This window comes from Ambystoma mexicanum, chromosome 4q (assembly GCF_040938575.1).
Source record: "Ambystoma mexicanum isolate Mex_15411 chromosome 4q, UKY_AmexF1_1, whole genome shotgun sequence".
Lineage (NCBI taxonomy): Eukaryota > Metazoa > Chordata > Amphibia > Caudata > Ambystomatidae > Ambystoma > Ambystoma mexicanum.
This window is the reverse complement of record NC_090928.1, coordinates 1070010789-1070024602: the sequence shown is the minus strand read 5'-3', so window position 1 is coordinate 1070024602 and position 13814 is coordinate 1070010789. Positions and strand designations below refer to the sequence as shown.

The following is a 13814-nucleotide window of genomic DNA, read 5'->3' as shown; positions in this document are numbered from 1 at the left end:
TCGGTCAAAAGAGCCTCAAGCTCCACCGATCCTACATCCGATCAACGGGGACCCGTGTCGGATTCATCTGTGCCCCTCAAGGGTGAAGATTTCGTCGAGCTACACTTCGGAGGACTCCAGAAGCTTCTCAGGCCCGGTCTCGGAGATGGCCCAGGAGAAGGGAAGCTCGACGCCCGGAAAGCTGTTCAGGGCCTGCCCTGGATGCCAGCTGCAGAACGTCTTCAAGGAGGACGAACACTCTTTCTGCCTTTACTGCCTTCATGGGGACAAGACGCACGTGGAGAAGGACTGTGCGTTTTGCGGCAACATGTCGGAACGGACCATGAAGGACCGCCATCAACGTCTCGCCAGCTGGCTGGAGGGTAAGAGCCCGTCTGGCGAGAAGAGGAAGAAATCTGAGCGGTCTTCTAAGACCTTTGAGGGCGCCCCGGCGACGGGGGCCCAACATAAGGCCAAGCACCGCGAGTCCGCTGGCACCGGGAGCGCCGAACGGTCGGGCTCTACGGGCGCCAGGCAGGGCGCACCCTCCCCGGCACCATCAACCACGAGCCAACGCTCTGGGTCGGGTAAGAGGAAGGCCGAGCACCCGGCGAAGCTCCTGGAGAGACCCCGGTCGAGCTCTAAGGCAGAGGAGGAGCGTGGCAGTGCCCCCTCCCTCAAGGATAAGGCGGTGAGCGCACCTAAGGTGGTGAAGGCCTTGATCCATTCGACCAAGCCCTCTATCGAAACGGTCGCGGCGGCCCTGGCCCAGCCTGTGGAGGCTGCACCAGTGGTGGCGGCCTCGGGGCCCAGAATCTCCCTGCCTCCTCGGAGGGAGTCTTCTTTCGTGCCCATCGATAGGACCCCCGTGAAACCCTCCGTGGGGAAGAAGGGGGGGCAGGGCGTCGTCGTAGATTCGGCCTCAACCTCAGAAGAGGAACTGATCGAGGTCTTAAGCCACGGCCTAGGCGTGGAACAAGACCAGCCCGTCGGAATGGGCCCCGACGCAGGTGACGACGACGACATCGTCGAGGATACCGACGGGGCCCCTGCTCGCCCGTCGGATTCCCCTCTGCCAGCGCCGCAAGACAACTCAGCGGCCATTTTGTTGGCTATACAGTCCTTATGCTCCGAGATAAGGACGAGACTACCGTTACCGACGGAGGAACCTCTCCCGTCGGGGGATCCAGAACCGGGACCTTCTGGTGTTCCCCCTACCAAGAAAAGAAGGATTCATCCACCGCCTCCTTTTCAACCGTCGCGCCCCGTCCAGCCCTCCTCCCCGTCCACCCGAGGGGATGATACGGGGACTGACACGGCAGCGACGGGTACGGACGACGAGGCATACGACGAGGATTTTCCGTCGTCGCCTCCCACCAGGGCTTCTCCGCCCGACGAGATTGGATCGTTCCACTCAATGATCGCCAGGGCATCCGAGCTTTTCCAACTCTGCCCTGAGGAGAAGAAAAAGGAAGGCTTCCTTTACCAACGGCGCGAGACCAAGAGGAAGACGGTCCTCGCAGTGCCTCTGTTGGACGACATTTGGGATGAGGGCCTTTCCCTCCTCAAGAACCCTTCCACGACGCCAGCGAAAAGAGACCGGTACGAGAAAAAGTACCGGGTCCCGGACTCGGCCCCCCCTATGCCTCCGGGCGCAGCCTACCCCGGACTCCGTCGTCTCCGCGGCAGCCAGGAAGAAAGCGGGGGGGGTGCGGCCTCCACGTCGACTTCCCCGCCGGATGGCGAGGGAAAGAAATTGGATGCCATGGGACGCAGAGTCATCTCGTCGGCGGCGACGACGATTAAAGCGGCCAACGCCTTGGCTATCGTGGCCCGCTACGACAGGGAACTCTGGTACAAGATAGCTCCCCTGCTGGATTTTCTGCCGGACGACAAGAGGGCGGAGGCCCTGGAGATCCTGCAGGAAGGTGAGGTGGCCTCGGACCACGCCATCACCGTGGCGACGGACATCGCCGACACTGGGTTCCGCCAGATGGGCAACAGCGTTTGCCTTCGACGCCGCGGATGGCTCAAGGCTACGGACTTTCGGCAGGACGTCCAGACCAGGGTCCTGGACATGCCCTTCGACGGGAACAACCTGTTTGGGAAGACAGTGGACGATTCCCTTCAGGCCATCAAGGCGGATACTGAGACGGCCCGGGCCCTTGGAGTACTGCAGCAACGGCGGACGCCCTTTCGGAGCGGCGGAGGCAAGGGCGCCTCCAAAGGTTCCGGCGGCGGTTTCGCTTCCTACCGTCAAGCGGCCCGCTCGTCGTCGCAAGAGGCCTACAGAGGACGAGGCAAGTCTGGCGGACCCCGCCGTCGGCGCCAAGGAGGCCAAGGCGGCAAGGCCGCGTCCAAGCAGGATTGAACCGGCCGTGGGGTCGGGCCCCCACCGAAGCACCCCGGTGGGAGGCCGGCTGGCGGGCTTCGTCAGCGTGTGGGAGTCCATCTCCACCGACCGTTGGGTGCTGGACGCCCTGGCCCGGGGCCACGCGCTCGAGTTTCAAAGAAGGTGCCCGCGCGTCCCCCCCGTGGCCAGGAAAGAACTTCACGTCCCTCAACTTCTCCTGGAGGTAAAGGCGATGCTCAGAAAGGGCGCCATCGAACTCGTCCCAAAGAGGCTTCGGGGCTCCGGAGTCTACTCGCGTTACTTCCTCGTGAAGAAGAAGACGGGAGGATGGCGCCCCATCCTGGACCTGCGACGCCTGAACAAGTTCATCAAGGCGCAGAAGTTCCGGATGGTCACCCTCCAGCACGTCCTGGGTCAGCTGGAGGAAGGAGACTTCCTATCGTCGTTGGATTTGGAGGATGCCTACTTCCACATTCCCATCCTAAAGGGGCACCGAAAATTCCTCAGATTCGTGGTCCAAGGGCGTCATTACCAGTTCAAAGCCCTTCCCTTCGGACTGCGGTCGGCACCCAGGGTTTTCACCAAGTGCCTCGCACCGGTGGCGGCGCAGCTGCGCCGCGAGGGGATTCACGTCTACCCCTACCTGGACGACTGGCTCATCCGCGCCACGACGAGGGAGCTCGCCGTGGTCCACACGGCAAGGACCGTCCAACTCCTCACGGACCTGGGATTCTCCGTGAACTACGCCAAATCCCACCTGGTGCCCGCGCAAGTCGCACTGTTTCTGGGAGCGAGGCTCGACACAGTGTCCCTTCTGGCCTCCCCGTCGGAGGAGAGGACCAGGGCCATCCTGGGCAAGGTGCAACGGATGTTGGTGGCCGACGCGGCCAAGGTGAGGTCCATCAAGTCCCTCCTCGGGATGATGTCTTCCTGCATCTACCTCATTCCCATGTGCAGGCTCCGGATGCGCCCGTTGCAAGAGTTCCTGGATGCGCGCTGGATCCAGACGACGGGCAGCTTCGAGGAAAGGATCAAGCTCGACGAGAGTTTCCGACGAGCGATACGGTGGTGGGGCACCCGCGCGCATCTGACGGCGGGCATGGACTTCCAGACCCCAGCCCACCAGGTGACTGTGACCACGGATGCCTCCCTAGAAGGGTGGGGAGCGCACACCGAAAATCTGCACGCAAGGGGACTCTGGCTCCCGACGGAGAAGTCCCTGCATATCAACGTCCTGGAGCTCCGTGCAGTGTTTTGGGCCCTCAGGTCCTTCCTTCCGTCCCTCAAGGGCAAGGTGGTGAGGATCTTCACCGACAACACCACCACCATGTTTTACATCAGGAAACAGGGCGGAACCAGGTCCCCAGCGCTGTCCAAGGAGGCGCAGGACCTGTGGCATTGGGCCGTCGCCCAAGGGATTCTTCTGGTGCCGTTTCATCTGGCAGGGATAAAAAACACCATCGCCGACTCACTCAGCAGGGAGCTGCGCTCGTGCCACGAGTGGGAACTACGGCAGGATCTGGTGGATCGCCTCTTCCGACGGTGGGGCACACCCCAGATCGACCTGTTCGCGACGGCGACGAACACCAAGTGCCGGAGGTTCGCCAGCAGGTTTCCCCAGACGAGGAGCATGGGCGATGCTTTCTCGTTCCCCTGGGAGGGCCTGTTCCTCTACGCGTTCCCTCCCTTGCCTCTGCTAATCCGGCTCGTCAACCAGCTCAAGAGGTCACGGTGCAGGATGATCCTCGTCGCACCTGCGTGGCCGAGGCAGATATGGTTCCCGGACCTTCTGGACTTGTCGGCGTCCCCGCCAATCAAGCTGCCGGCGGACGCGGATCTACTCTCCAGGGAAGGAGGCGCCATCCTCCACCACGACCCGAAGTCGCTGAACTTGCAGGCCTGGCTCCTGCAGCGCTAGAGTTTGGAGGATACGACATACCGGCCGATTGCAGAGAGGTTCTTGCAAAGGCCAGGGCGTCCTCGACTCTTAAATGCTACGGACACAAATGGAAGAGGTTTTCTGTCTGGTGCCACGCACAGAAGATTAACCCTCTACGGATTACGGCTCCCCAAGTGCTGCCGTACCTGCTGACGCTGGCCAAAGCTGGTCTGGCACACGCGTCCATCAAGATTCATCTTGCTGCGATCTCCCGATACACCAGAACCACGGGCCGGACGCCCTTGTGGTCTCATCGTCTGGTGAAAGAGTTCATGAAGGGACTGTTCAGATCGTTCCCGCCGGTGAAGGCTCCGGCCCCGGCGTGGGAGCTCAACGTGGTGCTGACCAAACTCATGGGACCTCCGTTCGAGCCTCTGCACTCGGCCCCGTTGAAGTTTCTATCGTGGAAAACAGCTTTTCTCGTGGCCATCACCTCCGCACGACGAGTGGGAGAGATCCAGGCCCTTTCCTGCAAGGCCCCGTACTTGACTTTCCACGACACGAGGGTAGTGCTCAGGACGCACCCCTCCTTCATGCCCAAGGTACCGTCGGACTTTCATCTCAACGAACCCTTGGTGTTACCTGTGTTCTTCCCGTCGCCTTCGTCGCCGGCTGAGAGGACTTTGCACTCGCTGGATGTAGCTAGAGCGCTGAAGTTCTACGTGGACCGCACGAAAGGTTTTCGGAAGACGTCACAACTCTTTGTGAACTTTGGACCTGTCAATCAGGGGAAGGCTCTCTCGAAGGCTTCCATCTCCAGATGGCTCTCCGGCTGTATCATGTACTGTCACCGGTTGGCAAACCGACCGCTGCCTGGCCGTCCGAGAGCCCATTCCACCAGAGCGATCGCAGCTACCACGGCGTTCCTATCTGGTGTGCCCCTGCTGGACATATGCAGGGCTGCTACGTGGAGGTCGACGCACACCTTCACGAAATTCTACTGCATCGACCGGGATTCCAGGGAGGAGTCCAGGGTCGGCCAAGCAGTGCTGCGCAACCTGTTCGCCTGAGGTGAGCCTGGTGAGGAGGTAAGATGCTTAATGTTGAGTTGATGTGATGCTTAATGTTGAGCCTTTGCCACCTCCCGTGGTTGTGCATGTGTGTACTGCTATGTATTCTTTATTCATGAGCATGTGAATCCATGCCAGACCCCATGCTGGAGAAGGAACAAGTTACTTACCTGTAACTGTTGTTCTCCAGCATGGGTCTGGCATGGATTCACATGCGAACCCTCCCGCCTACCCCTCTGCGGCTCTTCACTTGGTCATACTGCCACTTCACGTGCTTCCAAATCTGAAGATGGCTGCCAGAGGCGGTGCTTAGGTAGAGGGCAGTCATTGGCTGTGGTCAGTATGACGCAGAGACCAGTGATTGGTTATTACTACGAAAGACAGATCAGAAACGAAACTGATACTGGTTTTTTCTTTACCGAGGATTCCCAGCCTGACGACGGGGAATATTCATGAGCATGTGAATCCATGCCAGACCCATGCTGGAGAACAACAGTTACAGGTAAGTAACTTGTTCCTTACACTACCTTGACAGCGCTTGGTAAGACTGAATGTGAAAAGCCCTTGCTCATCACCTAGGTTGGTCTCTATGAACCCTTATACAGGCCTGGTTCTAAACATCCCATGTTAACTGTACTTCACTCTAAGCCTACCTACTTCTGAGCGTAAACCGGCCTGCTACCTTTTGAGCATTTGGTCAAGGACTTAATTGTAAAGGTGTTGCACCTTTAGGTTGGTTACTCGGTACTCCTCACCATATTAGTTTTGGAAGTATCCTCTTAACATTGATCCCCTTAGGCCAGCGCCTAATTCTTCACCCTTTATCCTTTATAACGACTACTGAGACCACCACACCACCCCATGGTTTCGTATCTGAGCAATGTTCCCTGATTGTTCAGTGCTACATTAACTTAAACCAGTCATTTCAGGGAATTGTGAATTTAGTGCCGGTTGATCGATTGTACGTATAGTAAATAAAACAAAGCTGGGGTCCTCTATTGTTAACAGTAGAACAGCAAATAGTTGTTTGAAGTTAGATATGCTATATGAATTGGGACTTTAATTAGTCCAGCTGAAGGTGATTGGGTGAAATTGCAGTTCATTGTACATTTCATAAAATTCTACCCCAAACATGCACCCTCGTCTTGAGAACAGACGCACTCTGAGGATGATGGTTTGAGCCTTGGCTGCAGAGCACATCTCATGGTTGGTTGCATATATCGCCAAATCACATAACTCGTGTGCATGGATAATAATATATGATCACATGTTTGTATTTGTATTGAACCTTATGTTTCCAAGTGTTATAAAAGATGTTCTCACCCAAAATGTCAATTCTGCTGAATTTTGGAACTTCAGTTGGATTAGTAGTTTAGTCAGCCATGATAGATTTCAAATCTGTGACTGCAGGTTATTCACAGATCTGAAGACTGTTTCACTCTGAGTTATCCCACTGAAAATGTATGAATGTCTCTGTGTCTACCTTAACTTGATTATGACTTTGGTTTTAAAGCATTTAAAAATAAAACCAAAAGAAGCAATCCAACATATTACTTCAAGGCCAATGGGGAGAGGGATTGGCAATTTTGAAATGTATTTGTAGCCCTCAATTGTGGACATTGCAGCTGGAGCACTGTTGTAAGGGCACAACTTTAGATGTGAAGCAGACCTGTTACAAACATTCTAAGCCTACGGTTATTTCCAAGTTTTGGTGTGCCTTTTCATTTCCTAATGTTTCTTAACTTTTCTTTTAATCTTCAGGTCAATAGCCCTCGAATGGACATGACATTAGCCGAATTGCAGGAAATGGCAGCGAGGCAGCAACAGCAAATTGAGGCTCAACAACAGATGTTGTCCACTAAGGTAGGGCATAAAGGAATCCTGCACGAGTACTGATTTTTTAAGTCCAACATTAGCCTTAAATTGGCCTGTTCATCATTCCTTCCTCGATATTTCCAGAAAATCTTACAAGCAGAAAAGGCACATGTGCAAAAAATGGAAGTGTCAAAAGTATGAATTCTTGCAACAACATGACTTCTTTTAATGTAAGGGTGTTTATGGAAGTAGTCAGGGCTTACAGCAAGCCTTGTGCAACATACTGGATAATGCAACTCTAATTTTACAATTTTTTTAAAAAGCACCGTTTGGCCAATCACATGATGGCACTAGAATGTGCCGGAGTACTACGTCTGGTCACAACTTGATTTGTCCGATGGGATTTTATGCAGCTCCTTTGCCAAAACATATCCGTGCATTTAGACAATGGTGTAGTCAGAACATTAAATCTGGGCTTCAAATAACATTTTTGAGTAGTTTGCTCTCTACTTTTTTGAAAGTTGGGAGTACATGGATTTTTCACGCAGTATAAAAGTAGTAATCCTTTGTTGACTAGGGTATTTATAATATTATTATATTACTATAATATTTATTTTCAAGTATTAGCTGTTGCAGATACACTGCTCTTGAATTTCCTTAAAGTGAAAGATGGTTGGTTGCCTCGCTTTGGCGTTTGAGCCTCTGGATCTTGTTTGACTGCGTCGTTCTGTTTACCTGGAGCAAAGTCCATCGTTCCTTTCACTTCTGGCTGGTGGGTCACACTCCAAAGAAGGGTGATTGTTGTTCTTTATTTGGTCTCTGGTTTGGAGTTCACTTCCCTAGGTGTGCAGACCCTTTAAATTGACCTGCAAAAGACGAGATGTAGTTGCTGGGTGGTTTTGCATTCCCGGAACTGTCTTTTCAGGAATTGGGACCATGAGTACCTACCTCTTGGCTCTGTGCTGGTGAATTATTCTTAATGCATGCCCTCGGGTCCCTTAGGTCTGTGGTCAATGACCTCTGCAAGTGTCCTTCAAGTGTATTTCACCAGTCATTTGCTTTGGCTTGAATCATACTCTGCATCTCTTCTCCCGGGGTCTGCTGGGTCTCAATCCTGGCACTGAATCCATTCAAGAGGGCCTTCTCTGGTACCGCATTGGTTGCTTGTCCTTTCTGAATCTGTGGGGTATAACTGGGACTAACCTCGCTTTTCCCCACAACTTAGATCTGCCAACTGTCGCACATAGTTCTAAGAAACTCACAAATCAAGGGGTACTTTAGCTTTTGAGAGATTAGCACACCCCACCTTATGTGGAGTGCTGAGGAGATACCTAAAATCCCCCTGCTCTCTGCTCCTGTAACATTTTGGCTACAGTAACAGCCCTATAGTTATGGCCGGTGGCAGTGGACGTGTTCTACCAATATTTGTGCAATTTTCCACCTGAAGAGGACCACTCCTTCCCTTTGGCTGGTGGGACCAACTAGCCATAAGACGAGCTGCAGAACAAGCCATCTCCCGATGTGTTGTCACCTTCCAGGTCTACAAACCGCGAATACCAGTGGACTTCCGACCAAATTGCAGTACATCATCTTCCAGTGCACAAATCCTACCATAACTTTGGTGAGCTCCAGTTGGACCTCCAGAGGCAAGATACCCCCTCCTCAGAGTGCAGGACTGCAGAATCAAGGCGGATCAACTGGGCTGTAACCATTCAATGTTGGATTTTGTAAAAAGGCGCCAAAACCGCAGACCGACATGGGAGTTCGAAGAAATCCTTGCTGAGGGTCCTTTCTAGCGACTGCTGCTGCAACATCCCTTCCAGAATCCCTCCTTTCATCACCAGACTGAGGAAACAGATCATCAGGTCCATCTCTGCTGCACCAGAAATAATCCAACAGCATTTTTTTCAATACACCTATGGTACTGTGGGGCTCAAAGTAGTACTTCCCTCAATCCGAATTGCCGATCATGTGTGACTGGGGTGTGATACTAGATGTTTGGGTGTTCACCCACCCTTTGCCCAGGCTTAACAGCTTGTGCACCCATAGGCAGTTCTTTCCAAGGTCCATAGTAACTTTTTATTCCACTACAGCATTAGACTTGAAAGTAACGAAGTATCATGTGGAACCTTTACCTTTTCTGCTGTTACATGACTTAGGAGAACTCTGAAACTAGTTAGGGGATGGACTGCTAAAGTGCTAGAATCCTTGAAAAGTATTGTAGTATATTGCTGTTGCTAGTGCTGAATATCCATTTTCCTTTCAACTGACCTTTTTCTCAATTACTTAACAAATTGATGAAACAACATTTTACTGTGATAATTGCTGGTGCAAGTCACTGCTAGTTAAGCAAGAGACACTGTAATTTGACTGTGCTTATTGCTGGTGCAAGCCACTACTATTGAAGCAATCCCCTGAAAAAGTGCTGGTTATGTTTTCTGTCTGTGTATGGTTAGTCTGAACTAGTATTTACTTGCATTGCCTTCAAGTGTGTAAGAGTTGCTTTGGGCTAATGTATCACTGGGTTTATTGTACTTACCTATAACTCACATCCTATTCATAAGATGAGCCTGGCTGCTCTGCCATTCTACCAAACCTTTGGGAAGTACAGATTTATACTAGAAGTTGGGGCATGTATAACAAGGGATAGTTTTATAGAGTCTCACCTTCAGGTAGACTTTAGGAAAACTCCCCTAACACTGGTACACTGGGTGGTAGCATTGAGAACAGACCATGGTGGTGGAAACAAAGTGGTGCCAAGGAGAGTGCCCCGAGACAATGGTGAGGAGGTGGCCATAAGGACAGGTCAAAGGGGAACTGATGAATGAGGAGGAGGTAGCTGCAGAGACCAAGGGGCTTGGAGTCAAAGGAATGAAGGGAGACTGGAAAAGGGACATCTCAGGAAAAGGGACATCTCAGGAAAAGGGACATCTCAGGAAAAGGGGCGTGAGGAGGAAGAACTGTCATTTCTCCAGCATGGGGTCTGGCATGGATTCACATGCTCATGAATATTCCCCGTCGTCAGGCCGGGAATCCTCGGTATAGAAAAAAATCAGTATCAGTTTTGTTTCTGATCTGTCTTTCTTAGTAGTAACCAATCACTGGTCTCTGGGTCATACTGCCCCCAGCCAATGACTGCCCTCTCCCTAAGCCCCGCCTCTGGCAGCCATCCTCAGATTTTTACTGCACGTTCAAGTGTAGGGAGTCCTCGTGCTGTAGCTCTCGAGCTTTTGCTGCGTTTTCGTGCTTTTTCAGGAGTTTTTTCTCATTTGTCGGTTAAATAGAGCCTCAAGCTCCACCGTTTCTACATCCGATCAATGGGGATCCGTTTCCGAGTTTTCTACGCCCCTCAAGGGTGAAGTTTTCATAGTTACACTTTTGGAGGATTCCAGAAGTTCCGAGGCCTACCCCGGACATGGCCCAGGAGAAAGGAAGCTTGACGCCCGGGAAGCTGTTCAGGACCTGCCCTGGATGCCAGCTTCAGAATGTTTTCAAGGAGGACGAGCATTCGTTATGCCACTACTGTCTCCATGAGGACAAGACGCACACGGAGAAGGACTGTGCGTTTTGTGGGAACATGTCGGAGCGGACCATGAAGGATCGCCACCTCCGTCTCGCCAACTGGCTGGAAGGGAAGAGCCCGTCAGGCGAGAAGAAGAAAAAGAAGTCAGAGCGGTCTTCTAAGTCCTGTGAGGGCGCCCCGGCGATGGGGGCCCAACAAAAGGCTAAGCACCGCGAGTCCGCGGGCTCCGGGAGCGCCGAACGGTCGGGCTCCTTGGCTGCCAGGCAGGGCGCATCCTCCCCGGCGCCATAAACCACGAGCCAATGCTCTGGCTCGAGTAAGAGGAAGTCCGAGAACCCGGCAAAGCTTCTGGAGAGGCCCCGGTCGATCTCGAAGATTCCGGCAGAGGGGGAGCGAGGCTCGGACCCTCCCCCCCCAAGGTGAAGACCCCAGGTGTCCAGAAGGTGACGATGGCCTTAATTCACCCTGCTAAGACCTCGATTTAAGGATGTCGCCGCAGCCCTGGCTCAGCCTGTGGAGGCTACACCAGTGGAGGTGCTCTAAGGACCCAGAGTCTCCCTGCCACCGCGGAGGGGGCAGTCTTTCAGGCCCATTGAGAAGACCCCCACGAAGTCCTTGTTGGAAAAGGTGGGGGAGGGGCTGGTGGCCATCGTGGATACGGACACGACCTCTGAAGAAGAGCTCATCGAAGTCGTGGAAGAGGCCCAGCCCATCGGGAGGGATCCCGACGAGGGCAATGACAAGAGCGACGGTGTCGCCGACAAGGCTCCTCAAGAGCCCTCGCGCCCGTCGTTTCCGGCGCCGCAGGACACTTCGGCAGCCATTTTGTCAGCGATTTAGTCCTTATGCTCGGAAATGAGGACAAGGTTGCCCCTTCCCCCCGACGGAGGTACCTGAGCCAGACCCAACGGGGGAACCGGAGCCAGGACCTTCGGAAAGTCCACCGCATAAGAGGAGGACGGCGCATCCTACGCCACCTCTGCGCCGTGCTCTGCCTTCCCCCGGTCTACTACCCACGGGGATGTTACAGGCACGGACACGGCTACGACAGGTACAGGTGACGACAGAGGCGAGGACGGGACGTGTCCCCCGTCGTCCCGTGGTCGGGCGTCCCCGCCCAACGAGATTGGATCCTTTCATGCCATGATTTCCAGGGCATCCGAGCTTTTCTACCTCTGCCCAGAAGAGAAGAAGAGAGAAGGGTTCCTTTACCAATGGCGCAAGGCTAAAAGGAAGGTGGTCCTCGCCGTACCGCTTCTTGATGACATCTGGGATGAGGGGCTCGCCCTCCTCAAGAACCCTGCCACGGCGCCGGCAAAGAGGGACCGGTACGAGAAGAAGTACCGGGTCCCCCACGCTGCCCCCTTGTGCCTTCGGGCACAACCTACCCCGGATTTGGTCGTCTCGGCGGCGGCAAAGAAGAAAGCTGGGGGGGCATCGGCCTCGACATCAACTTCCCTGCCGGACGGCGAGGGCAGGAAGTTGGACACGATGGGACGACAGATCATCTCATCCACAGCGACGACTATCAAGACGGCCAACGCCCTGGCTATCGTAGCCTGCTACGACAGGGAGTTGTGGTTCAAAATCGCCCCTCTGTTAGACTTCCTTCCGGACGCCGAAAGGGCTGAGGCCCTTGAAATCCTACAGGAGGGTGAGATTGCTTCAGACGGCCAACGCCCTGGCTATCGTAGCCTGCTACGACAGGGAGTTGTGGTTCAAAATCGCCCCTCTGTTAGACTTCCTTCCGGACGCCGAAAGGGCTGAGGCCCTTGAAATCCTACAGGAGGGTGAGATTGCTTCAGAGACCACGCCATCACGGTGGCAACGGACATCGCCGACACCGGTTTCCGTCAGTTGGGCAACGGCGTTTGCTTGAGACGACGAGGATGACTCGAGGCCACGGATTTCCGCCAGGACGTACAAGCCAAGGTTTTGGACATGCCCTTCGACGGGAACAACCTGTTTGGGAAGGCGGTTGATGAGTCCCTTCAGGCCATCAAGACAGACACAGAGACTGCCCGGGCACTGGGAGTACTCCAACGACGGCCGTCCTTTCGGCGCTCCGGAGGCAGACAAGGTTCCTCCAAGGGATCCGGCAGTGGCTCCTCCACGTGCCGCCAAGCGGCAAGATCTTCGTCCCAGGAAGTCTACAGGGGACGCGGCAAGCCAGGTGGTGCCCGTCGTCGACGGGGAGGTCAAGGAGGCAAGGCGGCCTCCAAACAAGATTGAACCGACCGTGGGGTCGGGCCCCGCCGAAGCACCCCAGTGGGAGGCGGGCTGTCGAGGTTCGTCATCTCCACTGACCGTTGGGTGCTGGATGCCCTGGCCCAGGGGCACGCCCTCGAGTTTCAGAAGAAGTGCCCTTGCGTTGCACCCGTGGCCAGGAAGGAAAATCACGTCCCTCAACTACTGTTGGAAGTAAGGGCGATGCTCAAGAAGGGAGCCATCGAGCTCGTCCCAAAGAGGCTTCGGGGCTCCGGAGTTTACTCAAGGTACTTCCTCGTAAAAAAGAAGACAGGAGGATGGCACCCCATCTTGGACCTACGACGACTGAACAAGTATATCAAGGCGCAGAAGTTCCGTATGGTCACTCTCCAGCACGTGCTGGGACAGCTGGCGGAGGGCGATTTCCTGTCGTCGTTGGACTTGGAGGATGCGTACTTCCACATCCCCATTCTAAAAAGACACCGAAAGTTCCTCAGGTTCGTGGTCCAAGGGCGGCACTACCAGTTCAAGGCCCTCCCGTTCGGATTGAAGTCGGCACCCAGGGTGTTCACCAAGTGCCTCGCACCGATGGCGGCGCGGCTGCGCCTACAGGGGATCCACGTCTACCCCTACCTGGACGACTGGCTCATCCGGGCAAGGAAGAGGGAGCTCGCCGTGGAGCACACTGCGAAGACCGTCTAGCTGCTCACGGACCTGGGATTCTCCATCAACTTTCCAAAATCCCACCTGGTTCCGTCACAAGTCGCCCTGTTTCTGGGAGCCAAGCTCGACACAGTGGCGCGGCTGGCCTCGACGTCGGAGGAAAGGACCAGGACCATTCTGGGCAAGGTGCAGCGTCTGCTGGCCACGGACATGGCCAGGGTAAGATCTATCAAGTCCCTCCTCGGGCTGATGTCCTCCTGCATTTATCTGGTGCGCCTTTGCAGGCTTCGGATGCGCCCCTTACAAGAGTTCCTCGACGCCCGC

The 13814-nt window shown here is 54.6% G+C and overlaps 1 protein-coding gene across 4 annotated transcripts in view; it reads left to right on the top strand.

Annotated features, from left to right (window-relative positions):
- The window catches only part of TP53BP2 (tumor protein p53 binding protein 2), a 642763-nt gene that overhangs the window by 288058 nt on the left and 340891 nt on the right, over positions 1 to 13814 (top strand). For all 4 annotated transcript variants that reach the window (XM_069608638.1, XM_069608637.1, XM_069608636.1 and 1 more), the window contains exon 5: positions 7043 to 7144. In XM_069608638.1, coding sequence (XP_069464739.1) covers positions 7043 to 7144 — 102 coding nt within the window. The remainder of the gene's footprint in view (positions 1 to 7042; positions 7145 to 13814) is intronic.